This window comes from Solanum verrucosum, unplaced genomic scaffold (genome assembly GCF_900185275.1).
Source record: "Solanum verrucosum unplaced genomic scaffold, falcon-dt-bn FXZP01000180.1, whole genome shotgun sequence".
Taxonomy (NCBI): domain Eukaryota; kingdom Viridiplantae; phylum Streptophyta; class Magnoliopsida; order Solanales; family Solanaceae; genus Solanum; species Solanum verrucosum.
In genome coordinates this window covers 1,922,540-1,942,536 of record NW_026020402.1, presented here as the reverse complement: position 1 = coordinate 1,942,536, position 19,997 = coordinate 1,922,540, and the positions used below count along the sequence as shown (strand labels likewise).

The 19,997-nt window shown below is 31.9% G+C and overlaps 1 protein-coding gene and 2 pseudogenes across 1 annotated transcript; 1 reads left to right on the top strand and 2 right to left on the bottom strand.

Moving 5' to 3' along the window:
- Window positions 1–3,208: 3,208 nt before the first annotated feature.
- LOC125840122 (uncharacterized) lies at window positions 3,209–5,010 on the bottom strand (annotated as a pseudogene).
- A 2,937-nt stretch (window positions 5,011–7,947) lies between these two features.
- LOC125840148 (uncharacterized) lies at window positions 7,948–10,372 on the bottom strand. Its single transcript, XM_049519110.1, has 5 exons — window positions 10,047–10,372; window positions 9,577–9,836; window positions 9,313–9,406; window positions 9,065–9,179; window positions 7,948–8,369 (listed from the first exon to the last, which is right to left on the bottom strand). Exons 1-5 carry the CDS (start codon window positions 10,180–10,182, stop codon window positions 8,174–8,176), a joined length of 801 nt encoding a protein of 266 aa, XP_049375067.1. The 5' UTR covers window positions 10,183–10,372; the 3' UTR covers window positions 7,948–8,173.
- Window positions 10,373–14,855: 4,483 nt separating this feature from the next.
- LOC125840120 (uncharacterized) lies at window positions 14,856–16,282 on the top strand (annotated as a pseudogene).
- Window positions 16,283–19,997: the final 3,715 nt, after the last annotated feature.

Sequence of the window (19,997 nt, the reverse complement as noted above, 5' to 3'; positions counted from 1 at the left end):
TTGTGGTATATGGTTGAGAGTAATGTGATCAATTGTTTTTGTGATGTGTTGAGAATTGTTTGAAAGGCTTGTTAAATCATTGTTGATGTTGTATCCTGATTGTCTTGTTGTGAATTATGCAATGTTATGAAAATGGTCATCTCCTCATTGTTTGTGTGAACATGTCATTTGCATTGTTCTGAGACATGGTTCTGACAAGTGTTATGTGCCTTGAGAAAGAATAAGAAAATAAAGAGGATGTACCATTTCGAGGGACGTATCGCGCGCCGCGATGGATACTATATTTCGAGGGACGTGTCGCGCGCCGCGACGGATACTATATTTCGAGGGACGTATCGCGCGCCGCGATGGTTACTATTATCGAGGGTCGTATCGCGCGCCGCGATGGATGCATGGACAGATATGTCCCCCATGGGTCCCGAACTGAGAAACAGCGGGTGTGTATCACTAGGTCAGACATGCATTACTATACTTGACATTGCACTCCATTGCATTGCACATATTTATCATTATTGACCTTGATATCGTGTTTTGCTGATCTTGTGAGTGTCTTTCTGTGGAACTTTGATTGGTGAATATTGAGCTTGTTGTTGAGAATATGTAATTGTTAGAGTGTTGTTATTGAGATATGTGTTGTTTGAATTGTGAACTGTTAGGTTGAGCTGGTTTTATGCATGTTATAGTTGTGGAGGTTCGGTTGGGGTGTAAGGAGTACTCGTATTCTATCCCCTTAGCTCGTGTTTAGAGGTTTACTTGTTGAGTGCCGTGTGGTTTGGTACTCACCCCTTGCTTCTACAAATTTTTGTAGGTTACGAGCCTGGTTTTTTGTGGTACTTGTTATTCTCTTCTTTTCTGAGGCTTCTGGGAGATTTGTGAGGTAGTTGTTTGTCTTCTCAGCGATCCTTCTTACTCCTGTTTATGATCTTGTTCTACTCTAGAAACAATGTCATATGAGACTTGTGTTTTTCTTTTGATTCAATTGTAATACTTTAGAGGCTTGTACACGTGACAACCAGATTTTGGGGGTATATTTGAGTTTATTATAAAAATTTCCGCATTTTATTGTAATGGTTGAGTTTTAGGCTGACTTGTCTTGGTGGGTTAAGACGAGTGCCATCACGTCCATTTTTCGGTCGTGACATCATACCAGTTGGATTCACTATTTGGGGGATATATTACACATTGAATATACCATTTTACGGGATGCCAATTTTATACAGATTGCATACCAATTTGATTCAACATTTAGACTTAATGATATTAATGTGTATTACTAACTAGACTCAAAAATAATACAAATTTAGAGATCATGAACCAACTTTGTCGTATAATTAGTATCAAAAAATTAATGTTTGAGCGTTAGGTACTGTATGAATTGTGATATAATGGTATGAATTGTGTTTTAACATTGGTGTGACTCTCTATTAATTGTGTATATGATATGAATTATTAAATTTGTATGAAAATGGTGATTTGTCTATTAATTGTCAAACGTGTATGAAATTGGATTAATTGTTAAACTAGCGATTTTTTTCTTAAAATATCACATTATGCTTACTTTATATTCTAAACATATTTTTGGATGAAACGTGTATGAAATCTGATTATTTTTTCTAAAAATATCACATTATGCTTACTTTATATTCTAAACATATTTTTGGATGAAACGTGTATGAAATCTGATTAATATATGTATGCCTCTGACTTTAATGTTTGATTGTTGGATATTGTATGAATTGTGATAAAATATTAGTACACAAATGATATGAATGTTTATACGAAATTAATGAATGTTTACATGTAATTGATTTTTCGTTGGTATATATATGTGTGATATAAACTAAAGTTAGTATTTGAATGACACCTGAATAAGATTGGTATAAAGATTGTTTTAATTTCATTTATAGGAGGACACCAGTTGGAAACCAAATTAATATTCATGATAAACTACATTAATTACTCAGGATACCAAATGCATTCCATAATTACCTTGTATAATTATCAGTAATATTAACACTATCTTATATATTAAACTGAAATAAATTTTATTTCCAACAGTATGTAATTTGTATGATTAATGAATGCATCGCGTATAAAAAATGAACAGTATATTAAACACTTAGTTATAATGCATTTCACACCAATTATGTTTCATAATAAAACAAAACATGAGTCTAAAAGACAAAATAAAATTATAATTTTATATAGTCTAAACAAATAAATAATCATTTTTTTTGCACAGGATAATTTGAACATGTCGTCCTGTTGTGGCCAACTTGACAACATCTATTGCAAGTAACTTTAGACCTTTTGAATTTTACATCAGTAAACCCCTTCCAACGTTCAAGTTGCGGTCTTTCTGTTGTTCTCTTTGGATCGGGCGGCATCAATTTAGGCTCTGAAATATTATTTGGTATATCCCATGTACTCTCGCATGGGAGAGGTTCAACAGGGATGACATATGTGTCTTTAAAATTCTTCAGGCTGTAAAAAGAAGAGCAGTAATATGTTTCATGCAGTCTTCTGTATCTAAGAACTGCTATTCCATGCCCACACGTTATCTCATCATTTTAAAATCTTCCGCAACTACACATCTTAGTGTTTAAGTTTACTATGTACCCCTTCAACAACAACATGCATATCAACTGTTGATGGTATTACCCAACACACAAAAATATTGATCATTAAAATGATGTTACAAAAAAACAAGCCACAAAAAAAGGTTTGAATCATAGTTACAAAATGGATATCAAATTAATGCACTGTTTATTCTAGTTGGCAATTTATACTAAATTAATTCAATAATCATACTAATTGCATACATGAATACATTTAAATAATAATGAATAAAGGAAAAATCATACCCTCATACTACTAGACAAAGCAATACTTTTCTGGAGCATAAAGTCATATTTTTTTGTAAGCTCTGATCTAGTTTTTGCAGCTTCCTCGTTGTGCTTATGAATCCATCTTTGAACTGTTACCCTCATAAATTCAAGAAGTGAAATCACTGGCAACCTCCTTGCTATCCTGTTAACATTATTCAAAGATTCGGCTATGTTTGAAGTCATGGTCCATGTTCGCTTACATTTTGAATAAGCCCTTGACCACTTGTTATACCCGATATCATATAAATAATCTCTTATTCTTGGATCTATATGGTCTATTCTTTGCATAATCGCCTCAAATTGTTGTATTGTATAAGCCTTTACCATTGTAAACATAGCTTATTCAAATCTTCAGTATTCCTATGGAAGTTCTTTAAAACATTACAGCATAAGTGCCATATGCAAGCAAAATGTTCCAATCCAGGATATACTCTGGCAGTCCCTTTCCATTTGCTCTCGTTTCTATCTGACATAAAACACATGTTTTCCCTTTCTCCATATGCTTCCCTAAACTGTTCAAAGAACCAGGTCCATGATGCATCATTCTCAGAATTCACTATGGCATAAGCAAGTGGAAGTATGTGACCTGATGCATTAATTAAAAAAAACATCATACAAATTTAAAACACATCTTATATCATATTTATTGTTGATTATAAATGTAAAAAATTCAAAAAATACCTCTTGGATCCATAGTGCATGCAATCAACATTGTACCACCATATGAGCCTCTTAAGGCTGCCCCATCAACAACTACAATTGGCCTACAATACTTCCAACCTCTAATACATGCTTTTAATGCAACAAATGCATATAAGAATTTGTCACATTTCGTCCTTTCTAATTTTAAAATCGAACCAGGATACGTCTGCTCCAATATGTATAGATAACCTGGAAGTTTTTCAGTTTTTACAATTAATTTTATAATTAGATAGCTGAACATTACGACACAACAAATATACTATTGGATACAAAATGGACACCAATTATATTCAAATTAGATACAAAATGGATATTAATTGGATACAGAAAGGAAACCAAATGGATAATGGGAATTCAATCTGTAAATAAACTGCATGCTAGATTGTTGCATTGTTAAAATTCACACCAATTCAGTCAATAATATAAAATACAAAATTTAGTTGTAAAAAAAAACCTGGAAGTTTGGCATATGACTCGACTGGATCTCCACGCACCAATTTTATCGCCTTTTCTTTAGCTCTCCAATCCTGCATGTATGTTAGCGCAACATCATGCACTTTTAACACGTCTTCCGCTATATCTTTTGGCGTGTATACAGTCGATGGATCAATAAATTTATCCATTATTAAAACAGCTATTACGTCAGTTATTCCCTGACGCCTTGCATACACTCTATCTCTAACGGAACAAGTGTGTTCCGCACAGTACTTTCTGATTTTAAATAGCTTTGATTGATTCAAACATGATGAGTTCATCATCCAAGAACAATTATCAGCAGGACACTTCAGGTAATAACTGTATAAAAAACAAAAAAAAAATCCATCAAAAACTGATATACCAAATACACTAAAAAAAAATACACATTCAAACAATCCATTAAATCCTTACCAAGATGAACTAGAACGAGTCACAAGAAATCTGAATTTTCCACAACTCCATAATGTCGCATCACCTCCATAAGTGTTTCTTTATCATTGTAAATCTGATTTTCAGCTATAAATAAATTAGAAAGGTCACTGATTACTCCATTTCCTTCATCAGTATTTTCATCGACAACTTTATCTAAATTCACTCCTATCAAGCGGATGGAGTTGCTGGAGTATAAATCAAAGTTAGTTAGTGTTCTACTAACATCAGAATGTCTCATATCCACAACAACTACAGAATCCTGATTATCTATTGCTATATTCTTCAAAGTTATGCACAATGGATATTTCGTAAAGAAATCTACATTAGCTTTCTTTTGATCTAAAAAAACTCGCACACCAACATCATTGTGGATACTAACAGGGGGACATCTATCACTAACTATATATTTTATCTCTATATTGTGAATATTAGCATCTATCATTAGCTGCGATGTTATCACACTTACTAGACCAGTATAAAGACTAGAATACTCATATATAATTCCCTCCATCTGAAAATCAACATATTTCCATGTTTCATTAAAAAAAAATAACAATTAGTCTTACATAATACAAAAAAAAAAACAAAATTATACACACTTGTCATTATTTTTTCATACAAAAATCATTTAGACAGTAAACTACAGACATATATCATTAAAAAAGAAAATTCAGATTTCATACCTACTTAATACAAATTTCATACATACAATCATCATTTATACCAAATTTATACATTTCTCATACCAAATAGTTCATTCCTTTCACACAAATTTATACATAATTGACAAAACTTGTATAAACAATAACATTTCACATTTCATACCAACTTAAAACATTTTTAATACACTTATTCAAAATTCAAAATAAACTTTTTTACTGAGTAGTTAACACACTTTCATATCAACTTAAAACAACTGTCATATTCAAAATTCTAAATAACCTTTTTTCACATTAGTGAATACACTTTCGTACCAAATTCCTTACACTTACACTAATAAATTCATTCAAAACTATACATTTTAATTTATTTTTTCACGAAAAAAACCAGTAATCAATAATATTACAGAAACTTACCAAGAAAAAAACCAGTAATCAATAATATGGTGACACTAAACTACTACCAAAAAATAGAAACTTACCAAGAAAATCCCTAATATTACAATTTCACAACAACTAATAAGTATTATGAACAAGACGTATTGTATATACAAAAAACATATCACATTCAATATCGTGACGATTTACAGTTTCACTTTTTTTTTATTTCACTGAAATTCAAATAAAAATGGTAAACAATTAAAAAATACTCACCTGAAGCAGCGCATCTTCCGCTATATTTAATTAATATTGATACGTAGCTGTCCATCACAAAAAAAAAATAGGTTTTTTCAAACAAAAAAAAAATCAATTTGTCGCCAGTTACAATTTCTGGAAGAAAATCGAAGAGAGAGAACGTGAAAGAAAAATGGAGAAAATCAGATTATTAAATTAATTTTAACAAATTGGAGTGAATTAAGGAAACTGAATATTCTTAATTAGTTTGAAATTCCTTAATTCATGCTAATTAATATTTATCTTAAATTAATTCAAATTTAATTGCCACCCCTATTTCCGTTTTTTTTCATTTTTTCCTTCAGAAACGTTTTATTTTAATTTTTTTTATCTTTTTATTCTTTTCAAATCAAATGTTTTTAATTATTAAAAATATCCTTTTTTTCTAATAATCTGTTACAACCTGAAACTTTTAATGTTATAATTTGAAAGTCTAAATCTACTGCTATAACTCAAAAATATTAATATAATATATATCATATTAGAAATTTTCACAAAAAAAAGAAATAGCAAAAATGAAAAGCCAGGGCAAAATACTGTATTGGGAATGAGGATGGACTTGATGAATGTAATCATTTACAAGTCGTTAAGCGACAAAAAAAAAAAAAAAGGATGGACCAGAAAATGACGGCTAATTATTTGTTTTGGTTGTTCAATACTTCCTATGCCATATTACTTGTCAACTTTTAAATTTACACACCTATTAAAAAAATAATTTAAGATTTTCAAGTAATTCTATCTTTTTTAAAGTAATTATTTTGTCCTTTCTTAATTTGTCAAAATGAACAAGTAATTAGGGACAACTATAAAAGAAAAATGGACAAGTAATTAAAGACACGGGAGTACTATCTTAGATGACATATCATTTGACACTCGATGGGTTCTTTTTCTTTTGAGTTTCCTCATCAATCACTTTTAAACAAAAAATTTAGATACTTTAACACCGTAGAAAACGTACTATGAATTGTAATTTTTTATATATCAGTATGAGAAAAAATACATTATAAAATATTAATTAAAGTTTTTATCATTTGATATTAAAAAAGGAAATTGTGATAATTAAAAATAGACGGAGAAAGTAGATTATCGAAGAAAGTGCCTTTGTGTGTTCTCTATTACAACACGAATTCCTATTCTAACCATGCAACATATGCCCCCCAAATCATATGCCTTCTCTTCCCGCTGAAAGTGACATAAATAGCCACTCATCATAAAAATATTTACCTATATATATATTTAGCAAAACAGTGTGATGCTTTTTATATATTTGGCTAGGTAATGTTTTTACTACAGGATACTATTTTTTAGCAACCAGCCAAATGTGTAATTAACCTTTTTTCTATTGGATTGGATTCGTTAACTTATTTATATGTTTTTATTAAAATAATAATAATAATAATAAAAAATTAATAAAATAATATATATATATACACTTTCTCCATTTTAATTGGTTTATTTGCTTTTGAATTGATATGGAATTCTAAAAAATAAAGAATACTCTTGAATTTTGTGGTGTTAAATTAAAAATATATGTAGAAAGTATCAAAAGGTCCTTTAATATCGAACCCACAACTCTAGCATAAAAAACATTTTCACAATCCCTTCCTTGCCACTAAACCGTCAATAAATTTTCTAGTACAAATACATGATCTACGGAAAAGTTACTGGGTTCGTCCAAACCCAAGAACCCCGCCTAGCTCCGCCTTTATTTACATAACGTCACATATCAACAAGTTGAATGATAAACCTACAAGAAAAGTAATGTATACATGATAGAGCTACTATGAAAAGGTAGGATAAGTGATAAAAATATGATTATTAAATAATAAATAGAGACAAAATATTAGGATAACAATGTGATCACACCAAATCAATTGTTACAAATATTACCTAACGATGAATTTAAACAATACGATGCAATAAAATCTAAATAACAATCAAAAACACATATTGTATTTAAATTAACAATACAATACATCATGTACAACCATCCAAAACAAGGTGTTACTGACAGCTACAATTTTTTATACTATTATGCCACTTACCCCTACAAATAAAATAACAGTAACAAACCGAACTAACTATTTGAAAATATATATATGCAAAATAACAAAAAAAAAAACCACATTATTAATGTATACAAGTAAAATCCAATAACTATTCTTATTACACTGCCAATCCAAATTAACTAAATTTCACAATAAATCACTCACACTCTTATAATAAAAAAATGTCTATAAAACACATATCATTCCCTTTTTGTAGTTAATAAAAGGTAGTAAAAATAGAGGATAATTTAATTTCACACCTCTAAAATTAATAACACTATTGATTTGATCTTTAGATGTATCTTTGGTTGGAGGGGTGGAGATCAATCTCTTGGGTCCAAGCAGATCGATCTTGGATATGCAAATGCCAGTAGGTCTGGGCCAGCCCATCTGGATCCATTAACACCTCTCCGGCCCATACGCCGGTTTGTTGCTGCTCTTGTTCCCCAACCAACAACATCTGTTGCGAACTTGACGCTATTGCCCTCCTGTTATAATAAACTTCATAATAAATACACTCAACATTTTAAGTTAAAATCAGATGATCTATAAGGTAATACAGGTAATTAAACGTATCATTCTTGGTAAAAATGTATAGCTCTTAATAACCCGTTTTGATCAAGTTTTTAGAAGGTCAAAAGTACTTTTTTTCTTAAGGTATTTGATCAAATTTTTGGAAGAAGATTAGTGATTCTAAAAAATAGCAAAAACGGTTTTTCAGAACCTAAGAAGTAGATTTTCCTCAAACTTTTGAGAAAAGCCGTTGTTTAAAGATGCTTCTTTGAATATATCGGTCAAACACAAACAACTTCTAGTGATTTTCTTTTAGCACTTTTTTTTTTCTTCAAAATAAGCTGTTAGATATTTTATATGCTGAGTCAGGTAGAACAGCATATATATGCCATGTTGCTTTCTCTCTCTAATCTTATGGGATTATGAATAAGCTACATATATTCCCAAAAAAATATCCCAGCAAAAGGAATGAGTTGTCATTGTTACAGCTAAAGGATTCCTTGCATCTCGTGGAATGTTGTTTTTTTTTTTCTCTCTTTTCATGAAAATTCAAATAATCAATCAATTAAACTATGAAGATTTTCTTTTCGAAGATGAGGTAGAATCTTAAAGAACCAAAAAAAAGAAGAAGAAGTAAAAATAGAATCTTAGAGAGAGCAAACAGACTAACCGGGCGGGTGCGCCGACGATACCGTGAATGATGACATGCGCCACGTGTACTCCAAGAGGTTGAAACTCCTTTGCCAGACATTGGGATAGGCCTCTCATTGCAAACTTTCCACAGCCTGACATATCCATATCGAAAACAACACAAACAAATTTCATTAGTTTAATTTGAGTCCTAATTCATCTAATTTTGAATTGTAAATAAAAATGAAAAGAGTAAGTAAAAGAAAATTAATTATGATGATCACGTACATAATTCAGAATAACCGGCTATAGCACTAAGAGAAGCTGAACAACCGGTGAAAAGAATTGTCCCTCTTCCTCTTTCCACCATACCTAGAAGTACCTGACATTTTCAATACCAAAAATTTGAAACCAGAAACTGAAACAAGGTGATCATGCTGTTCAGTGGTACTTAATTTGAATTTTGAATTGATGTATAGAATTAAAATTTGTCTCACGTACGTACATAATTAGGAATATGTGGTATGTAAAAAAGAAGAAGAAAGAAGAGACCTGTTGAGCGCAGTGAAAGGCGCCGACGGAGGAGACAGCGAGAGATTTCTGAAATTGTTCAACTTTAATGTCTGTGAAGTTTGTTGGGTGCCAAGATGTTGGTTGGTGTGCATTGTAAACCAACACTTCCACAAAGCCAAGTGATAGAACTCCCTCGAATGCCTCTCTTATGCTTCGAGAATCTGAACAATCGATACGGATTGCAAACACCTGCGCTTTCTCTTCTCTAGCTATCTCATCAGCAAATCTTGATAGTCTACCTGTACCAATAAATTACTAAATTGCACTATTAAAATCATGTGACTCTTGATTTAGTCATATATATACCAAATGACAATTGAATGAATATATGTTTTTGCATACATGATATTTACAAACTTCAACTAAAAAATAATGAATTTAATTGAACTTACAGAATTCACTCTAGATCCGTTTCTACCAAAAAGATAGATGTAAGAGAGAACACGAACCTAAGTCACGGGCAAGGATAGCAACGGTATAGCCTTCGTGGGCGAACTTGCGGGCGATTGAACGGCCGAGTTTTGGGCCCACACCAACAATGGCAGCAATGCCTTTGGATGAGACTGAACTCGCCATGCTCCGCATCTTCTAATTAATTTTAGCACTCTGTATGGTTTCAATTTTATTGGATCATGTCCTGTACGACGAAATCAAATGCAGCTTCTCTTGCAGAATTTTGCAACAGTATATAACAAGTGTAGGATAATCGGATGGATTTTTATGTGGCGTACAAGAAGCTTTAATTTACCTCTTTGGCGGTGTCGTAGCTCATGTCTGGACAAAAATAGTGCTCAATACCTAATGATTGCGCTACTGATAAGTATCAATCGCATCAATAACTGCCCATGGCCCATGCTAAAAAAGAATTCTCTTTTTTTTCCCGCTAAATGTCAATTGTCCACCTTAAAAATAGCTACTCCAAAATAATTATTAATTCCTTGGTCTTAAAGAGAATGACTTGTTCTCTTTTTTAGTCTGTTTTTGATACTAACACTTAATTTCAGTTTCCATGAAACATGTTTAAGGCCACAAGATTAAAGGTATTTTGAAAAAATCAGTTTCATATGTACTGTCGATTACGCCTCAGATCCAATTGGTTGCGATTGACTGTATTTCAAAATTCAAACCATTGATCATTCCAACAATATACTCCATATATATAACTTTATAAATGAGGTATGAAATGTATAAGATGCACATATATCTTAACCTATATTTTTATGAGATAGAGATTTTGTTCTGGATATATCGTTGGCTTCAAAGAGATTACTTCAAAGTTGATAACATTTCAAGGCAGTAACTTAGGTCTTGAAACCTAACACTAAAATCTTGCACCATTTTCCTACTCCAATATGTGTTTCTTTAAAAATTTGGGGGTAAGGGAAGGGATAATGGGGAGGGAATCGAACCCTCACCATTAAGGTGAAATTTCAGGTAACCAACTAACTGAACTATTAAGATTGTGTGGCACGCACCTCTTTCTCCACTCAAATATGTTGTTGTTGATTTCCTAACTAAGTGTATGGCATGATTGGCATCAGTATATTTATATCTTATCTGTTTTCGTGGTGTAACTTTTATTTTTTAATCACCACGTTTTCCTTTCATTCTATATTTAATTAACTCTCCAGCCATTTTTTTTAAACATTGAGTTGTTTAAAGAAATAAAATTTGTAAATGAATATAATAACTTTACACAAAAGAATTATTATGAAAGAAAACCAGAAAATACTACATAAATGAAACATTTTAAATACTAAAAAGATTTCAAATAATAGAATTGTTTTTTGTAAAAGTAATTTTGTGGGAATTTAATATAACCATTTTTTATTTTTTTTATTTCTGCATTTAGGGTCAAACAGGCACTACATAAACAGGTGGAAACATACAAGTCACATCTCTAGTTTCCTTCTTACAATTCTGGTTTAAAAGTTCTCTTTATTATATATAATTGATATACAGTAATTATGCGTGCAGAGTTGTTCCTCTTTTAACAATCCTTAATAGGGAGCGATATTGCTCGAATGGAACCCAACTCAGCACGAATCTGAATTAGGACTTCAATGCAAATATCAAACACGGATCCATCAAACACTAAATAAAAAACACAAAAAATATAAAGTACTTATGCAACTTTTGTAGATACCTTTTCCTATGTGTAAAGTCAAAGTCTAAATCAATTTGCATATATTCCATTGGGTTTTCCTTGGATACTGCAGGTACGTTTACGATAATTTCCACAGCGGGAGGTTTTTGAAACAAAAAATAAGTGGATGATTAGGAAGACCTGTGAACACCTAATTTTTTACCAAAACATAAAGATTTTACATTCAATTTTGATATTTCAGTAGGGTTATATTTAAAATAAATGAAAAATAAATAAACTAAAAATTACAACAAATTATAAGCTCACTTTATGTTTAAACTTTAATAAAGAAAGCTTTTGAATTTAACATATTTTTGTTTTAATCTTTCAACTTTTATCTAGTCTAAAAAAATAATAACAGTTGTATATATCATGGAAAAGTAAAAATAATAATAATAAAAGATAAAAAGAAGAGTCCTAACAATTTCAAATTACCTTACCCTTTTTCATAATTATCCTCAAACTCCATAACTATTTTTTCCTAAATATCCTCCCCCATTTAATTTTTGTTTTTCCCCTCATATGTTGCAACTTGCACGATTTTTCTTTTTTTTTTTCTTCCATACACACGTCTATTCTTCTTCCTTTTTGTTTTTATTTTGTTTTATTTTTTGTGTTTTGTTTTGTTTTATTAATATTATATTGTTATTTTATTTTATTTTTCTTCCTTTATCTCAACCCTAAAATTCTCAACTAAATTTTAAATTAAATCCTATTCCCACTCCATCACATTCCTTTTAATTAGCACCAGACTCACACTCAACACATACAACGAGAAAAAAATTACACAGACACACAGAAATACATACAACGAGAAAAAAAAATACACAGAAACACAGAGAGAAAAATATAATAAAAGTGAGTTTTATTTTGAAAATTAAGTCAGCGTTCAAGGTTTCGCTCAAGGTTTCGGATTCGTGGCTCTTTAAAGTTAATATTAGCTATTAACTTTGGAAATCAGTAGATCGTAGCAGTTGTTTTTGTGGTATTAATTTTCGCAGCGAGGTAACTCTAAATCCTTGCATGAGTTAAATAGAGTACTTGTACGAAAACTCGATTCCAATAATATGAAGTTCTTTGAATCGCATGTACGAAAACTCGATTCCAATACTTGTGATTTTTTTTTTTTTTGAGAATTTACGAATGCTTAGGAAAACGGAACCGAAGACGTTTCTTGCTTAAAAAATAATATAAAAAATAAAAAAAATAAAAGATGTATCATACATTTTTTTATTATTGTCTTATGCTCTTTAGATGCATTTAATATTGAAATTGGTTTCGTGATATTTAATTTTGAATAGCTAATGTTCTTGGACCTTATTTTTCACTTAAGAAAATTTTGTTGAAATTATTTGTAGACTTGTTAGATTAGGATATAAACTGAAATTTAATTGATTAGTGCTTTAGAAAACCTATGAGGAATGTGTTTTAGTTTTTTTTTAATATATTATTTTGATAAAAAAATAGTTTGCCTTTAGAATAAGTATTAAGATGATTATCACTTAAATTCGAATTATTAAGATATATAATTAAGAGGATATATGAATACTTATTTAGAGATTTAGGGTAAAAAATAAATAATGAATAATTAGGAAAACTAATTTTTTAAAAATGTGAAAGCATAAGAAAAAAAATAAAAATAAAAACAGAACAAACGCAAACTGAAAAGAATAATAATAAAAAATAGAGCGTAAAAGAAATAAATAAAAAATTTAACCAAAAAAATAAGAAGAACAAAAAATAAATAAAGGAACATAATGTAAAAATGAAAAAGTATAATAATAATAATAAAATATATAAAGAAAAGGAAACGAAAAACGTAAAAAAAAAAAAGATGATTAAAACAATAAAATAAAATAAACAATAAAAAAAGAAGAAGAAGACGAGAAACAGAATGTCCAAAAAGAATAAAAAATATAAAAATAAAGAATAAAGTAGAAAGAAATAAAAAAAAAGTAAGAAAAAAATACAAAGAGACGGAATGAAATTTTTTTTAAAAAAAAATATAAATTAATAAAACCAAAACATAAAAAAGTAAGAAAAAAAAAGAAATTAAAAATTAAGAAGGAAAAATCTTTCTAAAAATAGTCCTAATCTATTTAGAATTTCTTGCTAAAACTAATTCCAAATCACATAAAAATTTATTTCTATTTTAAATCTAACTAAAAAAAAATACAATCCTAAAATACTCAAACTCAAAAAATCTCAATCCTACACAAATTCTAATTCCTTGCAATTAGATACCTATATATTTTCTATCCACAATAAAAATAAATAAACACAAATACATTAAAAGAAAAGGAGAAGAAAAGAAATTACAAAACATTTCAAGATTTATAAATATCTATCTATTAACTTTACTTTATTATGTTTGAATAAATTTATGTGATATACATTTTTTTTAATTAACGAACATATATTAATATAATATAAATAGGTTTAAAATAAATCAAATAATGAGGTAAATAACTTTTATTAATAAGTTAATACTACAATATTCGAAAATTAATTTAAGTCATATATAGTCAATGAAGCGACCGTGCTAGAACCACAAGATTCGAGGGGTGTCTAATACCTTCCCCTTGGTCAACAGAATTCCTTACCCAATCTTTGTTTTCACAGACCGAATAAAATAAAGAGTCAAAATTTTCTTTTGATTAGGGATTTAAACAAGGTGACTTGGAACACCAAAACTCAATTTCAAGTGACGACTCTGAACAATAAAATAATCATTTTTCAAAATGTCACTTTAATTGGAAAACCTTTTTCTTTCAAAACATACATTTAAATTTTGAGGGAAAAAAAGGGGCGTGACAGATGGCGACTCTGTTGGGGAATAACCAGAATTCGAGCTTGTAAATATTGACTTGTGTATGACTTTATTTATTTATTTCTTCATTTATGTTTTGGATATTGTATTTGTTGGCTGAATGTGTTAATTGTTTACATTTTTTTACTATTTTAATATTATTTGAATTGCATTATAACTGTCTTCTCTCGCGCACCCTCTGAGTCTTCTATAATATAATTATGGGAATTGCAACTGCGCACCCAACTTCTGTCAAGATAGCCAGTGGATCTTCGGTCCATTGTGTAGGATTTTTAGTCACACATGTTTAGAATAAGGAGCACTCATGCACAAAGCCGGAAAGCACTGCTACCGGTACGTTGCTACTCCCTAACTCGAGTTGTCCGCTCGTTTTACAGCCAGTCTAGATACCTTTCTCCACAAGTTCAACCTTAGTAGAATTGAAACCTTCAGACATGATATCCTTACTAGGTTCCGTTTTATCTGCATCATGTGCATTTAACTTAGCAAGACTCGGCATGGGGGCCGGGTCTGTCTAGGACATGTACCTTTTCTTGAGACCATCATGTACATTTTTGTGTTACTTGTTGAATCATGTGGAAGACTATAACAAATGATGACCGACTTTAAATAATTGACTAAAAGAAAAAACGTCTATTTTTACCCACTTTCAGCAAATAATTCAAGATAAACAAAGCGAAAATAATATATTATATATATATATATATATATAACCCTCAATTGTACTCTCGCTTTTATCAAAACATCAAGTTTTTACAAAAAAAAAAAATAATAATTAAAAAAAAATAATAATAAAAAATAATAATGCATGTACAATTTTTTTTTTATTATATATATATGTATGTCTTCAAATTTGTTTCAAATAGTGCATGTCCACCTTCTTTTTATTTCTTTTTCTTTTCTTTTTCTTCTTCATGATTCACTTGTCAAAATTATCTCTTTATCCGGTCATTCTCTCCATAAACAACCTAGGCTTCTTCTAAGGAAGTCAACAAAAGTCGTTTTTGAAAGAATGACCACTTTAGGCATTATGATTCATTTTTCATATTTTTTTATATTTTTTATAACTACTCCGACGAATGATTTCGAATGATCAAAATTTCATTTTTTAAATCGCGAGTTTCTTTTCCTAACCAGGTAATCATGAGATCTATGAGATGTGATAAAAGACCAAGAGATGAAGCAGTCGAAATGGTCAATGATCCCCTAAAGTTCATGATCACGAATAAAATCCCACCACTACTCATGGCTTGGTTGAACGATATGCATGAGTTTAGGCGAACTGAGATATTCAAACATCTTGATTTTCTCACAGATATCATGAGATTTAGTCCTAACAGATTTGATCGAGGCTTTGATCCTTTTTTGGGATTCTACAAGCAATGTGTTTCGCTTTAGCGATTTTGAGTTGACGCCTACATTGGAGGAGTTGGGTGGTTTCACAGGATTATACAAGGATCTCCGAAGCAAAACACTCATAGCCCCAAGAAGCGTCAGTGAGAACAAAATTTTAGAACAAATGCACATCATCTATCCTCATAAGGAGTGTTTCGATAATGAGTTGGTTTCCTTGGAATTTCTATACTCAAAATATGAAAAGAAAGAAGAATTTTCAGACTACGAGAAGCAACTTAAAAATAGGCAACACATCCCTACTTGGGAAAAGCATAGACAAGAAGCATTCATGGTGGCCTTTTTGGGAACCATGATTTTTCCAAGAAAAGATAAAAAAATCAGTATTCGTCTGTCGGGAATAGTCGCTGTTATGATGAAGAAAAAGAAATCCACTATCTTGCCAATGATGTTGGCTGACATTTATCGTGCTTTGACTAAATGTATGGAAGGAGAAGACTTTTTTTGAAAGTTGCAGCATTCTATTGTAAATGTGGTTTTTGGAGCACTTGTATCGCTATCGTTTTGTGACAGATTTCAAATCTGAATGGACGAATTATATTTTGAGCCACCCAGACAGGATGAAGGAATTAGTAGACAAATTGCCAAAAGGTGTCAAAGCGTGGAGACATTATCTTCTAAAATTAACTGCATCTGATATTACATGGAACTATCATTGGTTCCCTGCGAGTGAGGTAATTGTTATGTCTTCCTATCGTCCATTCTTTGTTCTGACAGGCCTTCGAAGATTCAAACCATACATACTCCTTCGGGTGCTACGCCAACTAGGACAAAGACAAATCTTACCTAGGGCCAAGGATACACAAAGTTTCGTATGGGAGGTGTCGTCTGAAGATCGAGATCGAGAATCAGAAGCTCAAAATATTTGGGGTAGTAGTTGAACTTTAAGCTCGAAAGCTATGGTAGACGATCGTGTTGAAGGAGAAGTAGACCCCTTATACCTCTATTGGTTTTTTAATCAAGCCTCCCTCAAAGTAATGCCCGAAGGATCAGCGCGAGAACTCAGAGATCGAGAAGAGGAAATTGAAGTCAGAATCAAGCAAGCTTGGCTCTAGGTGGAAAGAAATTACAGGTCTACTCTGGATATCCTCAGTAATGATCTAAAGAATGCTAGAGAAGAGTTGGCTCAATGTGATGCAATATTCAAAGAGAGAGTTAGGTTGATTTAGAAAAGGTTTGAAGAGGAACATCAATCCACCATTCGAATTTACATGAGGATTTGGGCATTTTCACAAGCGTTATGGAGCAACAAGAGGAGGAGTATAAAAAAGAAAAGTCCCTCTTAATGCACACACAAGCTAGACTACAAAATTATTTAAAAGCTTCGATGGGACGAGAAACAGACATAGCAAAGCATTTCACATTGTATCAAGCAGAAGTCGCGATCGAGAGAAACCAATGGATGGGGGAGCGTGAAGAACTTCATAATCAAATCGAAGAGCTTCAGGCACATGAAGAGGATTTGACCCACACGGTTGGTACTACTCAAGAATGGTTGCAGAATTGTCACGAGAATATGGAGGAGGCCAAAGGACAAGTGCTTCAACTAACAGAGAGCTTGATTGATGTTTATGGTGCTTATCTACATCGGAGTGATGAGAGCCTGGGTCGACATGCGCGTGTACTGACCCCACATCTGCCAAAGGCTTTGTTCAAGGTTTACTCTAGTCTAGGGGCAATTGATGATCGAGAAATATTGGAGAAGGATTTTTATTATTATTATTATTATTTCTTTTATTTTCATTTTTGTCGAAGTTTGTTTCAATCTTTAAGTACTTTGATGTTTTGATCATTTATTTTAAGAACATTTTGATTTGAATGATGTCTTCATGTTAAGATAAATAAATGTCGTGTTTTCTTTTTTTTAATAATTCTTCTTTACGACTACGTAATGATCTGATTCATGTTTAACCTGATACGTAGGCAACCTTCAACAAGTTCGATCAAAATGCGTTCAAAATATTCAGATGAGTAAAGTATGGGACTAAAAGGCATAATCAAGTCGTCCAAAGCCGTGATGAAACATAAAAGTCTTCCGAAACTCATTGTAGAAATAGGAATAATTTAGGTGCATAACATACAATGTGTGATTAATATTGCAAAATGTTGAATCCTAACACGTTTGTTTTTATATATAAGAGAGAAAAGTTTAAAGGTGGTCGGTTTGTGAAGAGAGCTGGCATCTCATCAATATAACACAAGATCAAAATTGAAAGTAAAAATGACACGCAAAGACGGAACAGAGTCGGGAAATGATGAAGTCCAAAATCAAATGGTTGCACAAGAGTCAGTATCTGTAGAAGAGGTCAAAATGTTGACACAACAGATGGCCGAAATGTATAAAGCTTGGATGAATGGGCAGGCTCCCGCGTCTTCAATTCGGGAATACCTGAATGTGAATATGTCATTCCCCATTCAAGTCTCAACAAGTGACCCGATTTATCCACCTGAATTTGACCCTTACGTTAACACATCTAATACTGCTGGAATTTCCTCGGTACACCCGTTGAATCCACCCATGATGAACAATCCACTCTTCATGCCAACTGTGCAAACTAATGCAATTCCTCAATCAACACTAGTACAAAAATCCAATGATGATCCTATACCCAAAGATCAATACGGCCAAGGTCAGGCCACTAAATTGACTGTCAAAATTCCTAATTCTTACCACCACACTCATCAATACAATTCCACCGTCGAGGTTGAAAAAACCTTTAAGGACAAGGATCATGAAGAAATTGCAAGAAAAATGAGGAGTTTAGAGCAAAACATAAAAAATATGCAAGGGCTGGGAGGACTCAAAAGTGTCTCGTTCAAGGACTTATGCATGTTTCCAGATGTTCACTTGCCTATAGGTTTCAAAACTCCAAAGTTTGATAAGTATAATGGTCATGGCGACCCAGTGGCTCATTTGAAAAGATTTTGTAATCAGCTAAGGGGAGCTGAAGGAAAAAAAGAACTTCTTATGGCTTACTTTGGAAAAAGTCTAACGTGTGTCCCTAGCTAATATGAAGAAAAAATCATCTAAAAGCTTTAGGGAATATGCCATAAGATGGAGGGAGCAAGCGACTAGAGTCAAACAGCCGATGAAAGACTATGAATTGATTGATGTTTTTCTCCAGGCACAAGAACCTGACTACTTTCGTTACCTTCTCGCTGCAATGGGAAAGCCTTTCGCCGAAGCAATTAATATCGGAGAAATGGTAGAGAACGACATAAAATTGGGTAAAATTGTAAGGCAGACAGCCATTAGAGCTACCATACAAGCAATACAAAGCGGGTCATGTAATTTTGTAAATCGAAAAAGGAAGGAGGAAGGGTCCATGATGACATCTGGATCGAGAGGTGTTCAAATGGGCATGAACCACCCTTATGTTCAAGTCCAACAAGAACAATCTAATTCTCCTCAACATTATTACCCATCCTAATATGCAGTTCTCATACTCAAGCATATGTTTGACCTACTCAGCGCCAACAATAGTGGGCACCTGCCCCAAAAGGTTCTCGCCCCCAACAACAAAATTTTTAGGCACCCTATAATCCACGTCACCGGATGGATTATACAAGAGAACAAGGTCGGAAAGAAAACTTTACCCCAATTGGATAGTCATATACGAGTTTGTTGCGAAAATTAGTACAATTGAGATTGGTTGAACCTGTCAATCCCTATTTTGTCAATTCGAATGCAAGAGGCTTTGATCCAACTGTTATATGTGAGTATCACGCTAACACTCCAGGTCATAGCACAGAGAATTGTTGGACTCTAAAAGAGTCATTGAGAAGTTGATAGAGGATAAGGTAATTGAGATACGCAATGAGGAGGCGCCAAATGTCACCAATAATCCACTCCATGCTCACAATAAGGAGCATGTTGTGGGGATGGTAGACATTTATGAAGATTGTGAGCAAACATATAGAACAAAAATGGAAAGCAGGGATTCAAAAGAAGAGTCGAGTATGGTTTTAGAACCCATACAAAAGGCACCAATAATTGTGAATGGTGCAAAT